This window comes from Haemorhous mexicanus, chromosome 6, assembly GCF_027477595.1.
Source record: "Haemorhous mexicanus isolate bHaeMex1 chromosome 6, bHaeMex1.pri, whole genome shotgun sequence".
Classification (NCBI taxonomy): domain Eukaryota; kingdom Metazoa; phylum Chordata; class Aves; order Passeriformes; family Fringillidae; genus Haemorhous; species Haemorhous mexicanus.
The window spans coordinates 62,028,311-62,053,379 of NC_082346.1; the positions used below are offsets into that span (position 1 = coordinate 62,028,311).

Sequence of the window (25,069 nt, forward strand, 5' to 3'; positions counted from 1 at the left end):
GCAGGTTGGTTACAGCCCTCAGTCACCTGCACACCACACACAACTGCTGGCAAATCCCCAGGATTTTAGGAGCCTGGACAAAATGGTAGAGGGAATAAAGCTCAAAGTACATGGAAAGTTCTTTGAGAGGATTTTAAAAGTACATTTTTTCTAAGTACATACAGGACTCCTCTGTATGCTTTGAAGAGTTCTCAGCATTGCAAGGGCTGCAAACAGCTCTCAATTCCTGCTTACTTGCAACCAAAATAAGAAACCCCCTTCCTTACCTCCCAGGAAAATCCAGTGTCTGTGTTAGTCATGACTTAACAGCCATAGAAAAGGACCCATTTCAGTTCAGCTGTGACACTGTTCAGACAAATGATGTTCAAGATGCTCCTGACACAGCCATGAGAGTTTTTAAATCAAGCCACAACAGGCAATTTTCTCTTGTAAAAATTTTCTCACCATATCTCTGTCACACAATCCCAGAATGGTTTGGGTTGGAAGGGACCTTCAAGACCACCCCTGCCTTGGGCAGGGGCACCTTCCAGTTGCTCCAAACCCCATCCAGCCTGGCCTTGAGCAAGCGTGTGTTTGTATTTTGTAAAGAAAGCAAAACAAGCATTAGAACCTTCCCGTTGAAAAGGAAATAGATAAACAACGTAACCATTTATTTGACTGCATTGTATTTAGACAACTTGTACATTTTGTAACCCCACTGGTTTTGTTCTCATCAAAAAGGATAAAGGGACAGAAGAATATAATCCACTCAAAACAGCAGTCCAGTCTTTTGAGATACACTTGCTATTTTCATAGATGCCCACCTGATACCTGAACTCCAATACAGGTCGTAATGTTTATACAAGACCTGAAGTTTTTTCAACACAGCACTGAGTTGTAGCAATGTCTTGCAGTGCCCTGAAAAATAGTTTGTGACATACTCTGCAACACCAATCTGATGATGCCTTGAAGGTGATGAACCTGATCATTTCTTTAAAAAAACAACATAATGAATGCAAACATCCAGACTGACATGTCAGCCAGTAGCAACATCTGGGCAAATTTAAATATAAAAGCAATCAACTCCTTAGTTAGATTTGTCATTGCAGAAAGGTGAGGGGGAGAGAACTGTGTTTAGCAACAGACAGGAGAAATAACCAACCTTTCCTTGCTAGATTCCTTTTGAAAACCTATGCAAATTCAAGGCTTCCCACTTGATTTCCTAATCCCAAGCAGCACAGAGAACAAATCTGTTTGACAGGACCCAGCACACGCAGCTCAGTGTCTCCTGCAGTGAACTCTGTGACGCAGCAGCAATGGCAGAACCTTTCAGGACATGTACCCTTTGAAAAACAAAAAAAGAGAGGTCTCCACCTATTTTGCTCAGTATTTTCAACACAGGCATGGCAGCAACCACTTCTTACAGTAACCAACCAGAATTGTATTTGAAGTCTGCTCCAGAGGGATGTTTTTGGCAGTGAGGAGGGATTTCAGCTCACTTGCCAGTCGGCTTTTGAATCTGAAGACACCCACGGCTTAGGTATTAACCAATAGAAAACTTGCCTGTCTGGCTTTGCAGACTGAAACCCCAGCAAGACACACAAGGCAGCCCAGTTTGCAATTTGTGAATCAAGCCCAGCAGCTGCTTGCAAGGTCTGAAACCTTCCTGATCCAGCTCCAGGGCAGTCCCTACGTCCTGGACCACAGCTGAGGGAAACCTGACTCAAGGGATTGAGTCCAACATTGAAGTCTTAACACTGATCAAAACTGCTGAAAAGCCACCCAGAAGAACTGGCAGCCCTGAGGGAGCAGGGTAACAAGAGGTTTTATGGTGTCACAAGGCAGCAGTGGCTACACACAGGCTTTAGGCTGAGCTCCAGAATGTCCTGGGAGTAACAGACCTCACTTACAACACTTTGTCTTGGGCACCCTTTTAAAGATGAGTTTTCTTTACTGAAGGGAACAGACCCCCTCGACAGCACAGATGGTGTCTCTACAAGCAGAAAACTCAGCAGGGCCAACTTCCATTAAAAATCTTTATTTTCAAATACAACTCATGATTTGTACATGGTAAGAAATGTCCATCACCATGTGTGATTGGTCTGTGCAAAAGGCGGCTTTGCTCAAATCCAGTTTTCCTGCACAGGGCTCTTTTCCAAATGATACTGGAGGTAGGGGTTTTGTTGGTTTTGCTTTTAGTGTACAGTAATTAGCAAAAATGAAAACAAACAAACAAAAAAACCCCCAAAACCACCCCCATGACTCAAACCAAACCCTAAAAAGGAAAAAAAAAAAAAAGTGTAGTAAGGCAAATCTGGAGAATTCGCTCGGTTCCATGAGTGGATTCACTGAGAGTTCATCCTTTTGATCCCTCTAAGGACCATCCACCTCAGAGCTGGACTTAATCCTGGTGGGCCCCTTCCAACTCTGAATATTCTGAGATCTCTGATTACAGAGGTGCTTCCACAAGTCACCTAATAACTTTATTTTTGTCTTCAAAAAAAAAAAAAAAATACCCCCAAAAAACCCCACAAAACAAAACAAAACCAAAAAACCCCACAAAAAAACCCAACCCAACTGATTCATAGACCTGGGCTATGGAATCACACAGAACAAGAAAGCCTCGATGCTGTCATTACTGAAAAAAATTGATGGGTATTGGTAAAACCTATGTAAGAATAAAGAAAGGAAAAAAAAAAAAAGAAAAACAGAGCAAGAGTGAATGCAAGAAAGACAAGAAAGAGAGACAGAATTCCTTCCCCACTGCTTTGATTTCAGAGGGGAAAAAAATCCCCCAATAATTTAGCTCATGTAAGTTGAGAAAATGAGCAGCTGAAAATGAATATTATACACCTTGAAATTCACTTCCAAGACCAAGAACCAAAGATTGAAGCATTTTAGAACACTGAAGCAAAGCAATCTGAATCTGAAAAAAATTGTTCCAACTATCTTAAAATAGCTGTTTCTCAGAGCTTCTAGCAATAATTTTGATTAAATAAAAATCATACCAATTTACATTAATTTTCTATATCTTCTTTTAAAAGAAGTCCCTCACTCTTTTAATGACAAAAGTGCATCCAAACCCAGCAGAGATTCACTGGTGCCACCAGGTTCTTTTAGCAGCTACTCAAGGTTTTCAAAATAGCTTACACTTCTTGCTATAAAAAGGGCCTTCCAAACCCTTGTTTGGGAGAAGTATCCGAATTATAAAAATCTGAAATAATTTATTATCAAATCCAGAATTTAAATAAAAGCAGATTTTTTTTTTTTCCTTGCAAAGACAACTGAAGAAAGTAAAAGAATAAAAGCATGCACTCCAAACTTAGAGGTGAAGACAAATATACTTATCTATACAGGCACTGGCAGACGCAATTTAATGGTTACTCGTTGTAACACACACCCCACCCTACAATACATTTTTTCATTCACTAATCACTGAGGTACCAATATTTAAGAATGGAAAAATTCAATATTGAAAAATAAAACCTAAAATTGAAGCCTTTTTTTTTCCTTTTTCTTCTTCTTCCCCAGAAAACTATGGCAATTTTTGTATGAAATGTTAGTATACTTATAGAATTTTACAATCTACATTGGCTTTATTTTGAATTTTCGGGAACCGAAAGCGGCGTTCCCATCCAGGTTTTCTCTGCTAAAACGTTCACTGTGTGGATGTCCTAAAGAGTCAGCAGACTTGCAAATGAATGAACATATCTTGGCTATCACCTGGCACATCTGGCTGGTACCAAAAGGACTCGGAGTCTGAGACAATCGGCTTTAATTCGGAACAAATGCGCCATGCCAAAGTGCAACGAATGTGTGCGACACTCAATGGGACACTGACAGGTTTAAGAGCTGCATGGAAAGTACTAAAAGTCCACCTTGCAAAGCAATTTGGGACAAATTGCATTGCATGCAAAGGACAACTCTGCGCTGCTGGGACGTTGCTTGCTGGCTGGGATGGGGTCTCCTAACGCAGCCACAGTTTCAGACGCAGTGCATCCACTCCATTTAAATAGTATCTGAACAGCCTCTTGTCTCGCACAAAACCAAGGTTTTCATAAAGTTTCAAAGCAGACTTATTTGTGATTTCTGTTTCCAATACAACCTTTAAGGGAGAAAAGAAAGAAAAAGAAAGAATAAAAAGTGTGTTATGTTAGTTGGCAGTTGCAAGTACATGATTGCTGAACCAATTCCAAAGGTTTTATTTAAAGGTATGGTTGTTAGCAATGAATGGAATTAATTTCTTCTTATCTTTACTTAATTAAGCAATATTTCCACATTTGGCATCCATTTCCACATTAAAAAAAAAATATAATGCAGCAGTTCATCCACAACTGTAATGGTAAACAACATTCAAGATTTTAGTTCTTGGCCATAAGTGACAAGCCCTGCATCACCTCCACATAATAAAAACTAACTCTGCCTCTTGACTGGTGTCCAACTCAATTATTTAAGGTTCTGCTAGAAGCAAGAACAGGGGCTGAACTATCAAGGCCTGGGCTCCATGCACCCCTGACAGTGAACATCCACATATTTAACAGCAGCTGATGGTCACTGTAGAAAGACCATAGAATGAAAATACAGGACCAAAATCAGCCTGGATTTGTAGAGCATGTAAAGTCCATCTACTCTATGGCTTCTGTGGTCTCCCTTCCCTCAGGCCACATTCCCACTCCCTTTTCCCTGGCCTCTTCTGCCAGCTCTCAAGGCTGATTCCTGAGCTCCTTCCAAAGCCACCTGGCAGAAAACCTTTCCTTTTTCTCTCCACAGGGTTTGTTTTCTGCATTTTCAGGAGTGGCTAGGCCATTGTGAAAGGGGGAGGCAGCCAGTGGTCAGAGTGGCCTGAAATTTGAGTCAAATATATGCATTAAAAGGATTTTTAAATCTTGTTGGGGGTGACCAGTCTAACCACTGGCTGCCACATTCCAATGGGCAATTCCACCTGTGTTTCTCAGTGTAAGGATATTGAAAGAACAATGAAGCTGGGGATAACAACCCAACGAACAATATAAGACCTGGAAACAGTTAGTTTTACAAAAAGGAACTAAGAGTCACACATTGAAATATTAATCATCAGAGTTCTTAAATTACAGCAGGGCAGTGCTGTAGCTGCACACTTAAGACAACCTAATTCAATTCTCAGTTTTGTGACAAGAATGAGAGATTGAATTTCTCTGTTTGGCACTTCCCAGAACATTACTAGCAAGTCCTGTGAGCTGATGGAGAACTCCTAACAGCCTTCAGCCATTAAAAGGGGTAACTATTCATCTGTAAGAAATTATGGAAGCACCATCATTTTGCTGGAGAAAGCTATTTTCTACACATTGTAGAACTCCTTAATTCCAATTTAAACAAAACATTGAAGCCAAAGAAGGAATCTGACCTGTGCAGAGGATTATTTATTTGAACTCTCAGCTACCAAGGGCATTCACTCTCTCAAAGGTTCAGTAACCTGGCACAGTGATGTAACAGCTCTCTATTCAACTGCAAGCACCAACACCTGGCAATGCTAAAACACTTCCAGCACTGCAGGTGATTGAGCTGAAGGGAGTGGTTAAATGTTGAAATACAGGTTTGTTGGAATCCCACTACCTGAGTGAATGCTCATCTTGAAAGCAAATGCAAGAGATTTGCTCTGGTATTTCTAAGGAAGTCTCAGCACAATGAAAAGTAATTCCCTGATCTCAACATACTGCAGCTGAAGACATGTTCCTGTTATCTGAAAAGGAAACACAGGCATATTTTATTCAGATTTCATTAGTTTCCTTTGGTGAAGAATGCATCTCTTCCTGTGTGAGATTTTCAATCAAGCTCCAAACCTTCAATTGTTACATTTATTTCTGCTCTTGTGGGTCGATTTTGTTGTAACATATGCCTGTTAAATCCTCTGATATCACAGCAACACCCCCCCGAAAGGCAGCAAAGCTCTGATTAGATTTACCAGCATTTTCTGCTCAAGTTGCAACTTTCTAAAGGTTGTGACATTCTCTTTTATCTTAAATTTCATAAACCAAACATTTTAGCTCAACTCTAATATTAACTGAGTTTAGAAGCAAAGAGCTTTCTATATTAAGAGTGGAGTGCAATGTTCCTTGTTGCTACATTTTCACACCTTTAATTTATTCCTGAACTGAAGCCAACTGGAGTGGTCAAGCCCTCTCACTTCTTAAGCTCAAACTCTGAAGGAACTCAAGTTTAAAACTCAAGTCATAGAATGGATACAGCCAAGTCAAATTAAGGAAGTTCTCTCAGCCCTCAGAGGAGGTTGCTATTCTTACTTTTAAGTCTGGCAGATCATCAGACTCAAGTTATGAGGGCTTGTCCAGCGTCCTTAATCAATTTAACTGCCTTAACTTTTAAAGACAGGCACTACCCAAAATCTAAAGTTCATACTTTTTACGTTTTGTAGATTAGGGAGAAACTAAAAATATCAGCAATGTAATGATTCCAAATAGGATTCCATAAAAATGCACATTTCATTTTTACTAGTGTGGTGCTGAATTAAAATGACACACCTACTGATGTGGCCAAAAACCTCCACTCTAAATCACCCTGAAGTTCCAATGGGAAGTCCCATGAGAATCTGTGGTTCCCTTTCACGTTCTACAGTTTTGCTTAAAAAGAATTTTGGAAGTCACACTTACTGGTGTCTTATTTTCACTAGTTACCAATCCATTCCCTTCATATTACTGAAATATTATATTATTTCAGTAATATGAAATGAATGTATTATATGCAGATTCCTCAGTCATTTGTTACAGATGGAAAGCCTGCATATGAACAACTCCTCCTTTCTAATTGTAATTAAGGGATGTAACAGTTCCACAGGATGGTCTTCAGCTGCAGAGTTGTGGGAAATTGCTTGCCAGCAAAAACAGTACAAAAAGCAGCCAAGACACCCACCTTGCTGCAGTCAGCACATGCTTTTCTCTTTTAAACTGGAAGAAAAATATTTCCAAAACTTTGGAGCTGAAAGTAGAACTAGTCACCTTCACCTGATTTATTTCCATAGTTCACCTTTTCTATGCAACCAGCCCAGAGTTATCCTAAATCACTGTGATCCACTGGAAACTCAGCCCAGTCCAGTTCACAACCCCAAATATCAGAATTCATGAACATCAAATACGTGAGAAAGTCACAAAGGTAAAAAAACCAAACAAATCAGAGATAGATGAGTTTTGTAATGTTATATGCAGACACTCCAGCTGGAAGCTGCTGTGTGAGTGCTTTCTCCAGGCCTGAAGGTTATTTCTGGTTCAAGCACCCACCCCCAACAGCAGATCACTTCCCTGGTTTCTATTCTAATGTAGGCCATGGCCAGCTCCTCCCCTGCACACAGATTCCATTCCACTCAATTCACCTCCTCACTTACTCCACAGCTTTCCCAGAGAAAATCTTCCACACCCCTGAGGAAGACTCTGCCTCTCAGGCAGGGTGCTGACCACTGTAAATCACTTGTTCCACAGGCCTGCCTTGGTTTATTCCCACTAAAACAGCCTACAGGGGGAAAAAATGTCCTCAAACACCAGAACATTGCAGCAGGCTTTGAAATGCCACCTATCAGCTGTGATTTGTCAAGATTTTCATCTGTGGTGTTGTATAAATCCTTTGTTTTTCAGGACTCAATGCTGGTACCTCCAAAGCCAAATCTGTGATACTTTGAAAAGCAACACACTGAGTGAGGCATTTATCAGATTATATGCCACAAATTATTAAAATTAAGTCTATTTACTGCATCTATTCCATAATTAGATTGAAGGGAAGAGTTTCCAAGCAGCCTTTGGAAATTTTTCACAACACCCACAGCTGCATATTCATGTTTTTAATCCTATTCCAAGCAAGTTTCAGAAAATAGCATTTTGTTTTTAATTGCACTCCATCTTATCTCAAAAAAAAGCAGTATCTTTTTATTTTCATCAGGATTCTGATTTTATTAAAAGATGTAGAAAAATACCTTAAAAGCTGCAGGGATGATTAAACTATTTCTATGCCTCACACAGACAAATTATTGTGATGCACTACTTTGTGTTTGATGAGCTTTAAGCATCAATTAATCAGAAACTGATCTCCTGACAATTGTGAAAACTGGTGAGACCCAAGAGCTGGGCAGAGCTTTTCATGGGTGCCTAGTTAGATTTTTCAGATTCTGGTCTGACTGAAAACTCAGCACTCCACCACATAACATCTTATTTTACACCATTTTGGGTATGTGGAAGAAGCCTACTCAGTGGCAAAGGAAAAAAAAAAAAAACCCAAACATGGAAACATTGGCTGTTTGGTTGTGGATAACCTGTATGTGTTAAAGAAAAGCATAAATAAAAATAAGTGTGGGTGTGCCTAAGTTGATGGTGCAGAAAAACAATCAGAAAAATACTCTGCTTATATTCCATGCTCCCTAAAGGGCTCCCAGGTGAAAATTCAGTGCCAGCACAAGACTCAGTGGGTGCAAAAGCCCCCAAAAATCAGGGTATGAGTTTGAAATCATAGTTCTACAAAGAGCAGTTCCAAAACCATGGCTGCCCCACCCAGCACACAATTCAAGAAGTCTGAATTGCAGTGCCTTTGAATAAAGAGACAGAATCTGAGAAATGCCCTCTGCCCCTGGTCCAAAGCATTTATACAGCACCAGAGAGGAAAATCTGTGACTAAGACTTAATGAGACCTCACTGCAGACCTGCAACCCTTACCACATTTATTTCATGTTTATGGAGATAAAAAGCCAGCAAAAAGGGATCTTGGATCAATATGACAGTGGTAGAGGAAAAAGACACAGAAAAAGGTCACCTGTTAGACAGTCCAATCTAGAAATGAATTTACATGAGGAGTAGCACACAGACATTCAGAAATGATACAGTAATTAGTGCAACTCAGAGCTTGAGTAGAAACACCCAGTTCTACTCCTGACTCTCTAATAACAGTGGGTAATTCACTTCCCTTCTTTGCATCTCACTTCTGTGGCTCTGGTGTGAACACTGTAACCCTGATCCTCAAGTGTTGTGCAATTTTTTAAAAATCTTGACTAGTCTAGAAATGGGAAATCAACTCAAAACCATAGTGGAAAGCAATGAGCAGAACAAACCAATCAATTTCTCCTTGATTAGTTCAGTGTAGACAAGTAGTGAAGGAGATTAGAGGAAAGCATTTTAGAAACCAGGATTGAAGCAAGAAGCCAAAATAAAGAACTTAAAAGAATTACAGACTGCACTGTAGTGCCCAACTACAACATAAATTAGAAGGTGAGGGGGAAGACAACAGCAAGCAGAGGCATGAAGGGATCTGAGGGGAAGAATAAATCTCCCAATGAATGAAGCCAGAGCACAGGCAGGGATGCTGCAGGAAGAGAAACACAACAAGTGGAAAAATAAACTGGAGTGTGTGCCAAAAGTCCTGTGACACCAACTGTAGCTTTGCATAAGAAACTTCCCCAGGGGCAGTGGGACAATGGAGGGAGCAGTGGGACAATGGAGGGAGCAGCTGAAGTGAGATAACAGAGAGATCAAAGGCTCATTATATGACACACTGAAATGACAGTGCTCACATATCAGGAACAACTGCACTGTGCCAAGGAGCTGGAAGCTAAGGGACAGATAACCTGGTTAAGGAGGATGGATGGATGCAGGGAGAGCTCCTCAAAAGTTAAACAAAGCACACAACAAGAGAGCTGCTTTCTGTATTTATATTTAAAAAGAAAGCAGGAACTGTAATCTGGTGGAAGAGTAACAACTTGTAGGGCAGGGAAGTTTGCCAGTGGTTCAGCCACTCTCCCTGCAGGTCTGTGTTGCTGAGCTAACCCACTGCAGCCCTGCTCTGTGCAGTGTCAGAACAGGCTGATGAGTGCCTGTGATAAATCCACATTCTGCAGCAGCACAGCACACACTGTTCTGTGCCTGGGTGTACTCTGAAGGGATGGCAGGGCCACCAGGACATGCTCATCCCACTGCTCAGCTGCACCTCAAATGGGGCCCCTGCAGGAAAATGGGCCTGAGTGAAGATTGAGGCAGCTTCACAATGTAAATTGCTGAATTTCAGCACTTAGGACAAATTTAGAAAGTCCATCTCCTATTTGTGCCATACTTCTTTTAGAGGTTGTTTTCCCTTTTATTATAAAGGAGCTTCTTACCAACTTATTTCCCACCTAAAAAAAGTCCTGGAGAAGAAAAACCTGTGAAATGAATCCACATAACAAGAGAGTGCAAACCATTTACATTATGAAAGTTTTGATTATAAAATCTTACCTCATCACAATCTCCTTCAACCATAGCATAAATAGCTTTCTTAACCAAGTTTGTACCTGAAACACAGATTTCAGTAAGTGTCAGAGTTGCAGTGCAAAACAAAAGTGCCAGTTTATATATGACTAATGTGTGCTACCTACATAACATGACACCTGGGGAAAGCAGGGAGGAAAGAAAAACAAGGAGTTGCAGTCAAGCTGCAGCCTCAAGTTTGAACACTAAAATAATCTGTGAAGTTATCCAGAGACTCAGCTCAAGTGCAAGATTCTTGTAACACAAGGATATTAGAAACTGGCTGCTCTGCTCAACATGGTGTTAAATATAGCCTTCCAAGATGTGATTCATTCCTTTTTGTTGCATTTAAAGTCAAAATCTGCTGGCGTGTACTTGAAGGACATTCATCTTCCATGGGAATTTCCTCTTACTAAAACAAATACTTGAATTAGTAACAGAACTTATGAAACCACTGGTTTTTATGGCTCACTCCCATTTGGGTTTGCTAGTATCTAATAATATTCTCAAAGCCCATCCCTTCCCCTCAGTCTTTAATTTTTTAATCATTATTTTTCATCTATTTCACAACAGTTCTACAAATGTAATATCCCTACCTGTCTGTAGAATTGGGGTGAAATTGAAAGTTAATTTCAAAGTTATTAGTGGAAAAAACTGCTGTTCAGTGAAATTGCATAAATCTCACTTCCATAAGAAAACCATGGAAAAGGAAAAAAAAACCCAAGGAATCTACAGAATGTTTCAATACATTCTCAAAACTTTAATCAAATAAGATTTTCACTGAATGTGATGATAAAATTGTTCTACATTTAAAGCAGATCTTCAGATTAACAGCACACTTTGAGAAACAGCAAAGTGGCAAATGTAGGAAAAAGTCAACATATATAAAACATATATAATGCTAAAGTAAGCAAGGCTTTAAAGAAAATTCTATGTATGTAATTCTAATTTAACCAACTGACTAAAGTGAGGGAAAAGTCTTGCAGTGATCTTCATAATAACAGCATTAGCTCTTATTTACTTCTGAATCCAAGCACCTGCAATTAAATTATGGCAGACTCCTTCATGACTCAGCTAAAAGGAAAGGAGAGACAGTGATTTCTCAGTATCATCTTCCTCTGCTCCACTAAGAAACCAACAATGGCTTTTGAATTGCACTGGGGAAAGAAAAAATCTACACATGCTTGAACAGTCGTGGTAATGTGTTTTTTTGGAGGGTTTTTTCTGGAAGAAAGCAAACACAATGATACATTCTGCAATGGATCACTGTATTTTTTGATTGCAAGTAATTTTCTGTCTTTAATCACAGAAGCATGAGCTGTTCAGTGTGGATGAGTGGTGAAGCACAGTTCTAAGCTTTGGAGCTGACATCTACATTTAGTTAAAAATACCTTACAAAATGTAATTTCACAATAACCAGCATGAAAAAATTAAGTTCCGTAAGAAGAAATATTTAATTAAGCCAACTTGGCTAACTGGAGTCAGAATGAAAATCCCTTCATCAGGGCAAAACTGATTAATGAGAAAGGGCAAACTCCCTGCCAAGAGTGATTTCTTTACCACGCACCTTCCCAACAAAACAGATCTCCATTTCAATCATTCAAGTAACAACACACAGCTATTTTTCTTCCCTGATTAATACAATAATGAGCTCCATACATTCTCCCTGATGGGTAATATATGCATAATTTATAGGGGGAAGTCAGGAAATAAGTTCACTGTAAAAAAGGAGCCTGAACACAACATGGAAATACAGTGATGAGGGCACACATAAAACCACAAAGCAGTTTCCACTGTTATTTGGCAGTGGTAGAGGCAGAGGTAAGGGGCTGCTGCCTGCCTTTCTTTTTAGCCTCATCAGATCCCAGGTGTGAACCTCACAGGGCATTTCAGGTTATTTTAACAGAATCAGAAAAGCCACTGGGGAGCATGTGTGCTTGAGTAAGGTGAGGATGACACACAAAGCAAAACATCCCGAAGTTCAGTTCAGCTTAAATCTTTATGACAGCTACAGTTATCCCAGCTAGAGGATTTAAGGAAGAAAGAAGAAAAAAAGGCTATTCTTACCAATTCCTTTTCTTCTGTATTTGGAATCCACTGCTAACATGGCTATATAACCTCTGCGGAACATCTTTTTGTGCATATCCAGCTTGCAGACGATGGCACCTACACACTCCTCACCTACCATGGCCTTAAAGACAAACATACACGGATGGAATTCTCAGTTTGGGATCCACAGTGCTACCAAAAGCAGTAAACCAGTTCATTTTTCAAGTCAAAGAGCTACATAAAATTTGTTTGTATAAAGGTATGAAACAGTAACAACGTAAATTTTAAAAGCATTACTAAGATTAAAAGACTTAATTGCTTTATTACATTCCAATAAAGTTCCAGGACAGTTAACAACCAATGAATTATTCCTGGAGAGAAGCACGTTATCATTTCACAAAGTGCACAGGCAAGAACATGTATGAATAAAAAGGGAAAATAAATAAATAAAAGGAAAAATAAATAAAATAAAAGACCAGGTTAAGGCATAAATTACCCTTTCATATGGGCTTCTGCAGAGGAAAAAAGTCCATTCCTGTTTTATAGTGATCTGAATTTTCCTGTTCAAGGGCTGTGCTAGATAACACGCTTAATTTTTGTCTGGTTTTAATGTCAAGGCCACAAAGGATCAGAGAAAAGTGTTGCTGCATTTAATCTTTAGACACTGTCGTTTTCAGTCATATGACACCAGGAGAACAAACAAAAAAGCACAGTTAATTTCACACATTTTAACTACTGGGGATTTCGTTTGTTAAGAGCTATGCACCGGCAGTTAATCCCAGTGGCATTGTCACAGTAACTGTGGTCAAGGAGACGTAGGCATCCTGAAATATTAACAAGAAAAACCCCAGAAAGGAAAGGACCCAACTCCTCCCCAAACACTCAGCAAACCACTTGCACACCCACTGTGTTCACCAAAATTTTACCATGAGAGAAAGGAAAACTAAGTGATGTTAACTGAGGGATTAGGCAGCATGAGGGATTAATGACATTATAACCTGCAGCAGTAGAACTGAGTAATGCTGCAGAGTGGGACAGCATCCAAGGGGAAAACAAATTCCTGTGCACTCAGGAAAGATGGGCAGAGATAAAAAGAAACTCCTAATTTTACTTATGGCTGTGTGAGTGGATCCACAACCTCTGACAGACCTGCAGGGAGGACCAGCCTTGGGCTCAAGTGCAGAAGCTAAACCAGGACCACAGCACATGATTGGCACGAGCATGTGCTGGCACAAGGGCTGTGGATAATCCAAATTTACAACTCTAAGACATGTCAAATGAAAAGGACTTGCTAGAGCCAGCACTGCCAGGCCTCAGAGCAGCCACCTGTGAAGCCAGAGCTCACTGCTCCAAAGCCTGTGGTATAAACTCAACCACCTGAACCTTCATGCACAGCTTGGAGACTAAAGCTCCACGGACAGAAGATTCCTTCCTGCAGGTCATACTGCAGGCATGGTCTCTTCACCCCAAAAATAATCAAGTCTTTGAGCATAATAACCCCCCTGGATGGGGGTTATTAACAAGTCAGCTGTCAACCAGGAGCTGCAGCAAAGGTGAAATGAAGCAGCCAAAAAAAGTACAAAGCCCTAGGATACAGCATGATTATAACCCCATTTCTAATGCAGCTGGAGCAAATATAACTATTGCTAAGTTTTTATTTGGCAGGAAAACACATTTCAGCAGTATCCAAGAACAACCCTGAACAATCTAACGAGTGGTTTTTAAAATAACAAACAAAACTGTAGCATGATCTAACTGGACTGAAACACAGAGCCTCTAAGCAATCTTTCATTTGTTCCAAAACACAGGTTATTCCACAGAAAAGACGAGCTGGGCCCATACTCAAGCAGTGCATGCAAAGTTTCAGCTCAAGGCAAGTTCTGTATCTCAGCTCAGACCTGAGAAAAACAGGGAGTTAAATAAAGAGTATCATCAGACAAACTGCTCAGAACATTGCTATAATTATGCAGAGTACCTAGATGTAATCTTATACCACACTTAAAAAAAAAAAAAAGGCACACCACAAACTAGCATGTTATAGTTGTGCTTTGCCCTGGAGTGAACACATGCAAACTGTTGATCCTAACAGTTATGTGGAGAATTTTTAAGATAGATATATATAAATATATATATACGTACACACACATACTGCATGTTTCAGGAGTAGTGACAATCTAGACATCTAATATAAGAGCTCTTTCTTATACAGGGCACTTTTCAGAAAAGTTATATTCATGAATCATATATTTAAAATGCTAAATGAACAGCAAAGAATTTTGTTTCAGTGATCAAAGAAGCAAATACCCACTGGTTTTACCACTGCTGCCAGAGAGCTGAATAAAGAATGACTCTGTTACCAGTTCTCCAAACCCTTAAAACTATTTCTCTGTCGTAAGGCAGGTAAGTCTGGCAGTTAATCTACAGCTGTTCCACTCACAAAGGGCATGCTGCATTTCCACCTCATTTAGAGGGGGTTTTGTTGCCTTTCCTCTCCTTTCAAACCTTATCTAAAGCTATAAATGAACCTAAACCAAAATGATGCAAAACTTTACAATTTAATTTCCTGGAGAAAGTTAAACTGTGTGAATAAAAAATACCCCAGACTGAAATAGGGGGAGTTGTGAGGAGGGAAGAAAAGTAGCTCCCACACAACATCATTCAGGAAAAGATAATCATGGGCCAAGTATTCCTTTCAGGTATATGAGAGTACTTCTAAACATGCAATTTTCTACAAACAGAATTCAACCTAAGTCACTATTATAAGCTCCACAGAGTACTAGAAGATTTACTCCAATAGTAAGTTATTAGTAGCAGGATTAACATACATTAATCCAAATCCAATATTTGCATCATCTTTGTTCCTATGAATAAGTTTAAATGCTTAAAACAAACCAGATTTTAATATACTGGAAGAGCTAGTAGAGAAATGTCTGTAAATCAGCAAGAACATTACTTTTCACAGAATTAATCAATTTGTAATAATTTCATTATCAGAGATGGCATTATGTCTGTCAGCCACAGTCTGAGTATGCATTTAATATCCAGATCCTGTGAGTTTTGTTTAAAGCAGATTAAAACAACCAACTAGCCCCAAAAGAGAAACATTTTGCAATTCAAACACAACAGAACCTGCACTGCTGCACTGCATTTTTCCTTTCACACCTGCACCAAAGTCCATCCCAACCATCCCAGGCACAGCTGGGTAGGAGCTGGCTCACATTTAGGGATCGTGTTACCAAATGCCATGAGAGGATACATGCAGGGTAATGGTTTTAACCTCTGCACTTCAGCCACAGCTCTTCCCAGGACCTGGCAAATCACCACCTCTCTCTGCTTCCCTCCATGAACCTGGACAGCAGCAATTCCCCCTGTGTGAGGAACACCCCCTGGAATAACTGCCCTGGCTGCTGTCACCTGCTCAGGTGCTGCAGGGACTTCAGTTTTCATCGAGCCACCAACGGTGAGAGGCTGTCTGAAAGTGTGATCACGCCTAAAAACAAACTGGAGTACAAAGTTTGCAAATTTTCCTACAAAACTTCTTCTTCCTACGTCTGCCACGAGGCCAGGAAGACTTCTCAGACAACCTCCTGACTTTTCTGGTTCTTCCTTTAAGCCCCAGGTTTTCCACAACTGAAGAACAGGGATGATGTCTTACAAGTCTTAATTTCAACACACCAAGACTCTTGAATCAAATCCAATTTAAAAAAAATGCAAAGCGTTAGTATAAAACAAGACTTAACTGCAGTCATTTAGGATTTACAACACATTTAAAACCACTTACATGGAATTAATGGGTTATTTTTAAACTTGTGAAAGTTTAAATTATAAATGCTGCTATAGCTAGTGGCAAAGTTAAGAACCCAATAAAAGCATAGATTTTCTAGATTTTTCTTAAAAGGCAGCTGAGCAGCACAGTGAATTACAGGAGAGGTTACAACACTCAGCCTTTTATTACATTCTGTCTTATCCAAACTCTGGCACAGAGCAAGGTTTCCTACGCTCACCTCTCCCACGCTAAAGGATTTTGAAAACAATTTTCTGAAATATTTAATTTATCAGTCTGAAATGCAAGCTTTAGAACTTCAGCACTGCTAAGACTAGAAGCTTCAAAACCACTTTAAAAGAAAGCTACAACGTTGAAAATGCATTTACAATCCATCTGGGGACAAAGACGTAACATTGCTTAAAAATACTTCACATGAAACACAAGATGCCCCTTGCCCCTGTCATTCTTTGACAGAGGAGTGGGTATTTGAGGAGAAACTGAGCTGACAGAGCTTCTGAGAATAAGTAAAAAGTAGGCATTTACTGGGCACCCACACCTAACACACAGTGCAAACCTGCTCTTCTGACGACAGGCAAAACATGAGTTGAACCAGACAGCTGGAGTTTTACAGAATCCCAGAATGGTTTGGGCTGGAAAAGACCTTAAAGATCATCTAGTTCCAACCCCCTGCCACGGACAGGGACACCTTCCACTAGAAGTTTTTGGAGGAAAATGTTACTACCTAGCCACGGTCCTGCAGTGGGACAGCTCAGCACTGAGCAGTATTCCCAAGCTGCTACCCCTAAAGTCAGGATAACGGTTATGTGGATAAATGAGATATTGAATTTAACAGGGTTTTAAGACTCTGAGTACCTCCAGGTCCTTTCAAAGTGGAATATTAACTTCTTCTTTGAGTGTGGAGTTAGGAAGTGGTCTGAGCCTGAAAAACTCTGGTCACTACTGACCAGTCAGGGTTGGTCTCTGCCTTCCCTCCAGCTGTGCACTCCCACCTCTCCTCTTGCACCAGTGCCTGGGACATCCAACAGGAATAGATTTGGAGCTCTAAACCAACAGAGCATCACCCTAAATCAGCTAAATACACACACATTTACAAGTATATGCTGGTCAGAGGGGTATCTTGGCTCCCAAAATCACAGGAACACAGGGGCTGGCACAAGGCAGGAAGAGGGAGTTGAAGAGACAGGAAAAACAAGCACCAGCCTGGGCTGCACCAGCCCTTAGAGCAACTGGGGCAGCTTGGGAAGGCCAAACCAAAATTCATCAAGTTTCAAATCTATGCAGTAAAGTTAATAATGTCCCCAGAAATTAGCTTTGCATTGACAGAATAGGGAAATTACGTTTCAGATGGTTCACCAAATAAACCACCAGAAAGAGACAAGTGCTGTTTGTTTAGGGAAAATAGACATCTCATCTTAAATTTCAGTGGTGTCAGTCAATTTCACTGACAGGGAGAGGGAAGGAAAGGTGCCATTGACAGCACAGGGAAAACAGGTGAATGTGCTCTGGAAGAGTTTTCAAATGGTGATGGTGAAATTAAGTAAAGGAATTGGCTGAAGCCTTACAGATCTTTTTCCAAATACAATCAAATCACAGGCTAACCCCTCTTCCCAAAACACTCAAAACCTGAAACCAGAAGGGTGTGGGGCCACAATGCATTAAATCAAATGATTCTGTGAGATCAGGCACTAAGCTTTATGCTCAACATCCTGACACTTCTTGCTAATTGAAATATGCAGTCCCTGACTGAAGATAAATATTTTAAAGCTATTTATTGGAGAGAAGTAGTTCAGGAGTCCATTAACTGCAGGAACAAATTATATTTTATAGATCAGAAAATGTTCAAGGCAACCTCTAAGAAACAAACCTCAAAAATACTAAAGCTAGTCACAAAAAAACCCAGCCTCCCAACAGATGAGTTTGACACAGCATGCTGCAAGGCCTTCAAATTATTAAGCAGACAACAATTTGCTGGCTTTAGACATTCACAGTCATATACTATTCTCTACACTTTCATGTACTTCACATTGTTTCACCTTTTTAAAAAAATGGCAAATACATTGAGTTCAAGAAAAGTTTTGTTGATTCTTCAGGGCTATCAAAAAATGAAGCTGTCACTACAAAATAAGCTTTCCTTCCCTTGAGTGATATCTTACTCTTTAAATACACTTATTAGAAATCATCTGTTTTAGTTCTCTGTCAAACAACTTGTCACTGCTCTTCTCACAACAAAATTCTGCAGTTATTCCCTGACAAAAAAAAAAAAATTATAATGAGTGAAAGTCTAAACAAATGCACTGTGATCTGAGAGTATCCAACATTGCCTTGGCATTACCAGGGCTGCACCTGATGCTCAAAGGATGGACTTTTGTAGTTCTTGAACACTTTACTCCCAGTATGAAGTAAATCTGTCACAGGAAGAGCTCAGTGTTTGAACATCACTTAGCTCTGATCAGCATCCTTGTAATGGCAAACATGACTTTGCATCCAACAATGCTCTTCAATATTTTCATATTCTGTTTTGTTCCAGAAGGTCAACACTTTGCTTTGCTACTGTAATCCCTCTGCAGGGTTTTAAGAGGCACAGTTCCAAAAATCCTCCTATACACCATATCAATCCTGCTATAAATTCTAGCAGATCCCAAACCAGGAACATTCAGGAAGTTGAAGGCCAGATGAACTCCATTAGCCTCACCTCTTATACTCAAAATTTCAGAGATACCCCTGAACTGAAGGGTGACTTGGCTCTGGCTAAATCAGACCTTTCAGAGGGGTGTCCAGCCTTAATTAAAACATCAAGAGACAAGAGTTCATAATTTTCTTTAGCAAGGCAGTGCCACAAACTCCCCTAAACATTCTGTCTTGCAGCTGTGAGTGTTCCTATGAGTGAATCAAGCACAGCTAAGCCCTTGCTATGCACATACACTCCTCAGGCCAGCTTCTACTCACTTTCATTTACCTGTGGATGCATTGTCATCCTAAAAGCATGCAACTGAGACACAAAAAGTGCTAAACATTTAGGAAGGCAGGGGGCAGCTAAACCAGCCTTTCAACAGTGCACTAGGAATAATACAACACTAAATATGCTGTTAGTGCAGGGAGCCAACGTGAGAATTCCTGCATGCTGAGAGCACTCTCACACCTGTAAAAGCAACACAGTTGGAATTGTCTTTGTCAAAGTAAGCTCACAGATCAAAAAGTCTGCTAAACCTTTCACAGTGCCTCTCCACCTATCACTTAACATTTATGTGCCAGCCCTGCTTCAGTCAGTTTTAAAACCATTGTGCAAGAATTAGCAAGCAGTTACAAGGCATTAATGGACTAAGTACTTTCTTTTTTAAATCCAAGCCCAGGAACTGAGACAGAATCATAAAATGAGCTACCAAAGGTCACAAAAGCCAATGTCAAAACCAAGATTAGAAGCCCTGAATTCCTGGATCCTAGCCCTGTGCTCAAACCCTTTCCCCACCATTTAAAACGTGTGTTAATAAATGTAGAACTTCAGGCACGTGCTTTACTTGTACCTGCACGGGTCACAGGGGGACAGGTATTCCCAAAAAAGCTTGGTCTTACCCACAAAAAGATGATTAAAAGTATTTCCACAAACGCCAACCCTTCCATCCCCTCCTCCCCAGCCCCAAGCCACTCCCAACTCCTGCCCTCCCTGCTCCCTCCGGCACTTACCAAAAAGCAAAGTTGTGGCCAGTTGTGGATAAAATACCTATATGTGTAAATGGAGTAGGGTTCAGACAGATCTTTGGTGATCAGTCTCATGATATCGGGCATCTGCAGCTCTGACTCATACTGGACGTATCGTATCGTTAGGTCCTCCTCGGGCTGACAGTCCGTTCCCGAGCCTTTCAAACTGCACGCTGCTGCTAAGGACCCGGAGAGTAGCTGCAGGGACTCCTCCTCCCCTCCTTCATCCCCCTCCTCCTGCTCTTCCTCCTCCAAGCCAGTCTCTCCTGCCAGCCCATTGCGGGCTGCAGTCTTAGCAGCAGCAGCCGTGGTTGTGGCAGCAGGCTGGCTCCTGTCCCCTTTAGCTGGGGGAGAAGGAGGAGGAGAGGGTGCAGTCCTTCCCTGGGGAGGGAGGTGGTTGGCGTGGGGGGACGAGCAGGGCGCTGCGGTGGGGGGCGACGACTGCTGCTGTCCGGAGCCCATTGTTTTGCTGGCTCGCTTGTTCTCCAGCCCCTCGGGGGCCGCCCCTGCCTCCGAGCCGAGGATCTTGCCCTTGAGGGAGGCCCGCAGGTGCCGCAGCTCGGGGCTGATGAGGCCGTTGAGCTGGTGGTTGTGGTGCGGGGGGTGGTGATGGTGGCGGTGGTGGTGGCGGTGCTGCGGGCCCCCCTTGCCGCCGTCGCTTCCTCCTCCTCCTCCTCGCTGCTGCTGCTCCCGTCCGCCCGCGGGTCCCTCCTCTTCCTCCTCCTCCTCTTCGGCCTCCTCGTCCTGGGCGCCGGTGCAGGCGGCGGCGGCGGCGGCATAGGAGGCGGCGGAGGAGGAGGAGGAGGAAGCAGCCCCCCCTCCTCCTCCTCCTCCTCCGGGGAAGGGGGAGAGCGTGTCCCCCTGCGGGGACAGGACGCTGCTAGGCCCCGGCGGTACCTCGGCCATATCCTACGGGAGAGACCGACACAAACTCACCGGGGAGGAGGAGGAGGGCGCCAAACCCAACGGGGGCGACGGGAAGGTGGGGGGGAGGCGCGGCGGCCTCACGGGCCGCGCTCGGCGGGGAGCGGAGGGGGGGCGCGAACAAAGGCACGCACGGTGCCCGGGCCGCGCCTCGCCGCCCCACCGCCCCGTGTGGCGGCTGCCCCGCTCCCCCCGCGGGCGCGGGCGGGGCCGTTCCCGCAGCGCTCGGGGCCCGGGGTCCCCCCGCCGCCGCCACTCACCGCCGCGTCTGGGCAGCTCCCGCTCCGCCGCCGCCAAGCGCGGCCGCCGCGGCCGTAAAACCCACGGCCAGTTCCTGTCGGCCCTTACGACACTTCCTTCCTTGGCGGCGGTGCCTGGCGACGGCGGGGCGGGGCCGGCGCCCTTAGTCCGGGCGGGGTGCGCGGGCTCGACAGGAGCGGGACAGGGGAACGGAGTCGGTCATAGAGTTACGGAACCAAATGGGCTGGAAAAGCCCTCTGAGGTCCTTGAGCCCGGCCCATGACTGAACACATCCAGTCTTTCATAGACTCGGAGTGTCCTGAGCGGGCAAGACCCGCAGTGATCATGGAGTCCCGCGCCCGGCCCTGCACAGGGCACGCCGACAATGCCACCCTGTGCCTGAGAGCTCTGAATTGTCCCAGCTCTGAATTCTGTCAAGCCTGGGGCTGTTCCCATTCCCTGGGGAGCCTGGGCAGTGCCCAGCACCCTCTGGGGGAAGAACCTTTCCTGATATCCATCCTAAACCTGTCGTGCCTCAGCTTCCTGCTGCTCCCTCGGGTTCCCAGAGGGACCAGACTGGCCCCTGCCCCTGCCCTGCTCTCCTCAGGGAGCTTCGGCTGCTCAGGTCTGACCTCTGCTAGGGCTGGACACACCGAGTGTCCTCAGCTGCTCCTCATGAGGCCCCTCCAGACCCTTCCCCATCCCTGCGGCCTCCTCTGGATCCTCTGGAATAGCTTCGTGTCTTTTGCTTTCAACACCTCCGGGGATGGTGACTCCACCACCTCCGTGGGCAGTCCGTTCCAGTGTCTGATCACCCTTCCAGTGAGGAAATTCTTCCTGACATCCATCCCTCGGCACATCTTAGGAGTGTGTCCTATTGTCCTGTCCCTGTTCCCTGGGAGCAGAGCCCGACCCCCCTGGCTGTCCCCTCCTGTCAAGAATTGTGCAGAGCTACAAGGTCCCCCCTGCTCCTCTTTTGCTCCAGACTGAGCTCCCTCAGCTGCCTCTCATCAAACTTGAGCTCCAGAGCCTTCCCCAGCTCCATTCCCTTCCCTGGACTTGTTCCTGAATGTCATCCTGGATTGTGAAAAATGCCTATTTTATGATTGGCTTTTTGCAAATATTAAAATGAATATTAGATGTATTATGTTAGTGATGCTGTATTAATTTTCTTAAGTAGTGTGTTAAATATAGTTTTAGGTTATTACAAAGTGTTAAAATAGAAACTGTGCTATGCAAGATTCTTTTTTTAAAGAAAGGACTCGCAGTGAGATAGCAGCCACAGGACACCTAAATCTTTCAGAGAAAGAGAATTTATTGCTCCATTATCAGAAGAAATGAACTTCTTCCCACCTTGCTCAGCTGCCGTCAGGATTAAGAGGAAGAAATTAATGATGACCAGACAGAATCCTGTGTTTGAATGGAATTTATGCATCATGTATGAGATGTATGAATATGCAACAGGCTGTTGTTTTTAAGGGTTAATCCTCTGTTAATGTGTGTTCTTTTTCAGGCTTATTTTGCCCAGGAGAGGTACCCGGACAGTCCATAACTCTTTGTTTTTATTGTCTCATATTGCTCTAACCCTTATTGTCCAAATTTTTATTACTGTAATTCTATTACTATTTTTATAACCATTTCATTACTATTAAACTTTAAAAATTTTAAAAACAAGCGATTGGTGTTTTTCACATGGATGGAGGGACCCAGGGCCGGACGCAGGGCTGGCAGTGTGGCCTCAGCAGTGGCCAGCACAAGGGACAGTCACTGCTCTCGGTTCTCAGCCCACAAGGATGTTCCCAGCTCTGTTTAGTCTGGGGACAGGCGCCAGGGGTCTTCTGGTGACACTGGTGCAGATCAGGGCGCAGGAGTTTTTGCTTTTCCTCCCAAAAGCTGCATGAGGGACATCATTCCTGCCTGGATAAACCTTGGGTTGTGTTGTATGACTGGTAACAGTGGAAATTCAGCAAGGATGAAAGACTCTCAAGCCATCTCTGCTGCTCTTCTGCCTCAAATAAATTCTTTTGAGATACCACAGCAACAAACAAGTCCTTTAGAAGTGAATATTATATTAATGTGCACACAAGGCCCCTCAAAATACAGAGAAATTGGGGTTTTTTTCCTTTTCTCATATGAAGCTTTGCAGGGCCCTCATAAGACTTGCTCATTTTCGTTTGCTACAGTTATTTTTCAAGGAAGTGACAGGTCTGGCTTAAAAGTAAAATCCAGGAACTGCTCTACGTGTCCTAACAGGATTCTTTAATTAGGAAGAATAAATAGTGTGGGGTTACAGCCTCTTGTTTATTAACTGCTTAATGCTGAAGTAAAGTGGGGGAAGAGTAAAAGACTTGTTGCAAATTGAGGGAATTAAAGGCTTTTATTCAAAGTAACCACTTATGGAAATACTGAGATTTTGGGAAAGAAATGGGTATCTGAATCCTTTTACATTTATTTATTCTTTTCCAAGGCTCCTTTGCCCCATCCCTGGAAGTGTCCAAGGCCAGGTTGGATGGGGTGTGGAGCAGCCTGTTCTAGTTTCTAGTGGAAGGTGGCACGGGGCAGGGAACAAAATGATTTTTAAGGTCCCTTCCAACCCAAACCATTCAGTGATTATTCTATGATTCAGAAAGGTTAATTCATATTATCTCTATCCATGTTGGCTTTGTGCTCTGCAGATCTGTTTTTAAACGCTTCTCTCTGCTCCACAGAGGTGCTCACATACAAAACTGTGTTCAAAGGTTTCATTTTTATTTTTGTGTGTGTGTTGTCAGGTACCAAAGGACCCCTGTGGGCCCAATGGAATTGCTGTGGCACAAGTTCACTGGCCTGGGGTAGTTTAAACAGAAAGAGCAAACAAATGTCAGTGCAGGACTGGCCCAAATTCTGCTCTCACTTGCCATGTAGCTGCTATGGGAGTGAGAGAGTCAGAGCCACGTGTTAGGGTGATGTCTGTGTGAAGAAGACAGTCCAGGCCAGGAAACATTGTTAGAGAGGGTGATGATGATCTAAATGATCATGAAAGTCTGGTCTAGTGGAAAGTGTTCCTGTGCATGGCAGGGGGTTGGAATAAAAAGATCTTTAGGGCCCCTTCCAACCCAAACCATTCCACAGTTCTATAATTTTATTGCTACTGCTGAGATATGCTCAGTCTTAGTTCCTGCTATGCTTAAGGTTGTCTTAATTCTCCTCTCTGTTATTGAAAACAGCTGCTTTGAAAATGCATGTTCTCAACCAGAACCCACACCTTTTTATTCTTCCCCCTAATTTTAGGTACATTTTGCTCCTTAGTTTTCCTCTCAGTGCTTTCTGAACATCCCTCAGCTGTGAGCACACTGCCCATCACAAACCACATGTTCTGAGGCAGGGATGGGGCTCAGACCCAGACCTTGCTGTTTGTCATTCTTTGTTCAGTAACTCTGTGACCTTGGAGGTGCCCATAGTTAATTTGTTAAGAAAACAGCAACTTAGCAAACTTTGGAAACTTAGTTCCAGTATCTGTGAAAAGAAAGGGAGCTGCTGGTGGCCTTCCTCTTCTCTTCAGTGTTGAAGAACCTACACTTGGATTTAGTTTCACAGTTGCTCTTAAGGTATTATTATAGTAGAAAATGGAGATCTAAATTTGCCTTTGTTCCCTGTGGTAACAAAGGGACATCCCAGCTGCACCAGAAATAAGGATGCTGGGCACAAAATACTGAGCTGTACTTAGTCTGGGCAATAAAATATAGGAGCATGTCAGTGCTTAATAAAGAAGTTGTTGGGTCTTTTCTCTAAGAAGGGGAAGTAGTTTGACATGAATGTTTGACAGGGAAATAGAACTGAAAAGTTCTCTGTTGTTCTTCACTTATTAACAAAAATTATTTTAAAAAGTTACTCCTAATGGTGACTGCATTAGTTGAGAACACCAGCAAAGCAATAATTAAGTCTCTTTTCCCTCTCCATCTGTCCAAATAAAAAATAAATTATGTATTTTGGAATCTGCTTTTTCACATGGGCAAATAAAATTTTTTTTGTGGGACTTGTTGTTGCTATGGCCCTGAGGGTGTTCCCCTTCCAGGGATTTGCCCATTTGGAGTCAAGATCAGCTTTGAGACTGATGCCTTGAGAAGGCTGACCTAGAACAGAGACTAGACAGGGTTAAAGAATAAAG

General features: G+C 42.6%; 1 protein-coding gene across 2 annotated transcripts; it reads right to left on the minus strand.

The window, feature by feature from the left end:
* Positions 1–617: 617 nt before the first annotated feature.
* On the minus strand, positions 618–21,033 carry NAA30 (N-alpha-acetyltransferase 30, NatC catalytic subunit). Of its 2 annotated transcripts, none has more exons than XM_059850569.1 (5): positions 20,943–21,033; positions 19,744–20,667; positions 12,294–12,417; positions 10,215–10,270; positions 618–4,084 (listed from the first exon to the last, which is right to left on the minus strand). In XM_059850569.1, exons 2-5 carry the CDS (start codon positions 20,662–20,664, stop codon positions 3,947–3,949), a joined length of 1,239 nt encoding a protein of 412 aa, XP_059706552.1. In that variant the 5' UTR covers positions 20,665–20,667; positions 20,943–21,033; the 3' UTR covers positions 618–3,946. The 2 variants fall into 2 exon arrangements, with proteins under 2 accessions (XP_059706552.1, XP_059706553.1); XM_059850570.1 differs by lacking the exon at positions 618–4,084 and adding an exon at positions 5,510–5,698.
* Positions 21,034–25,069: the final 4,036 nt, after the last annotated feature.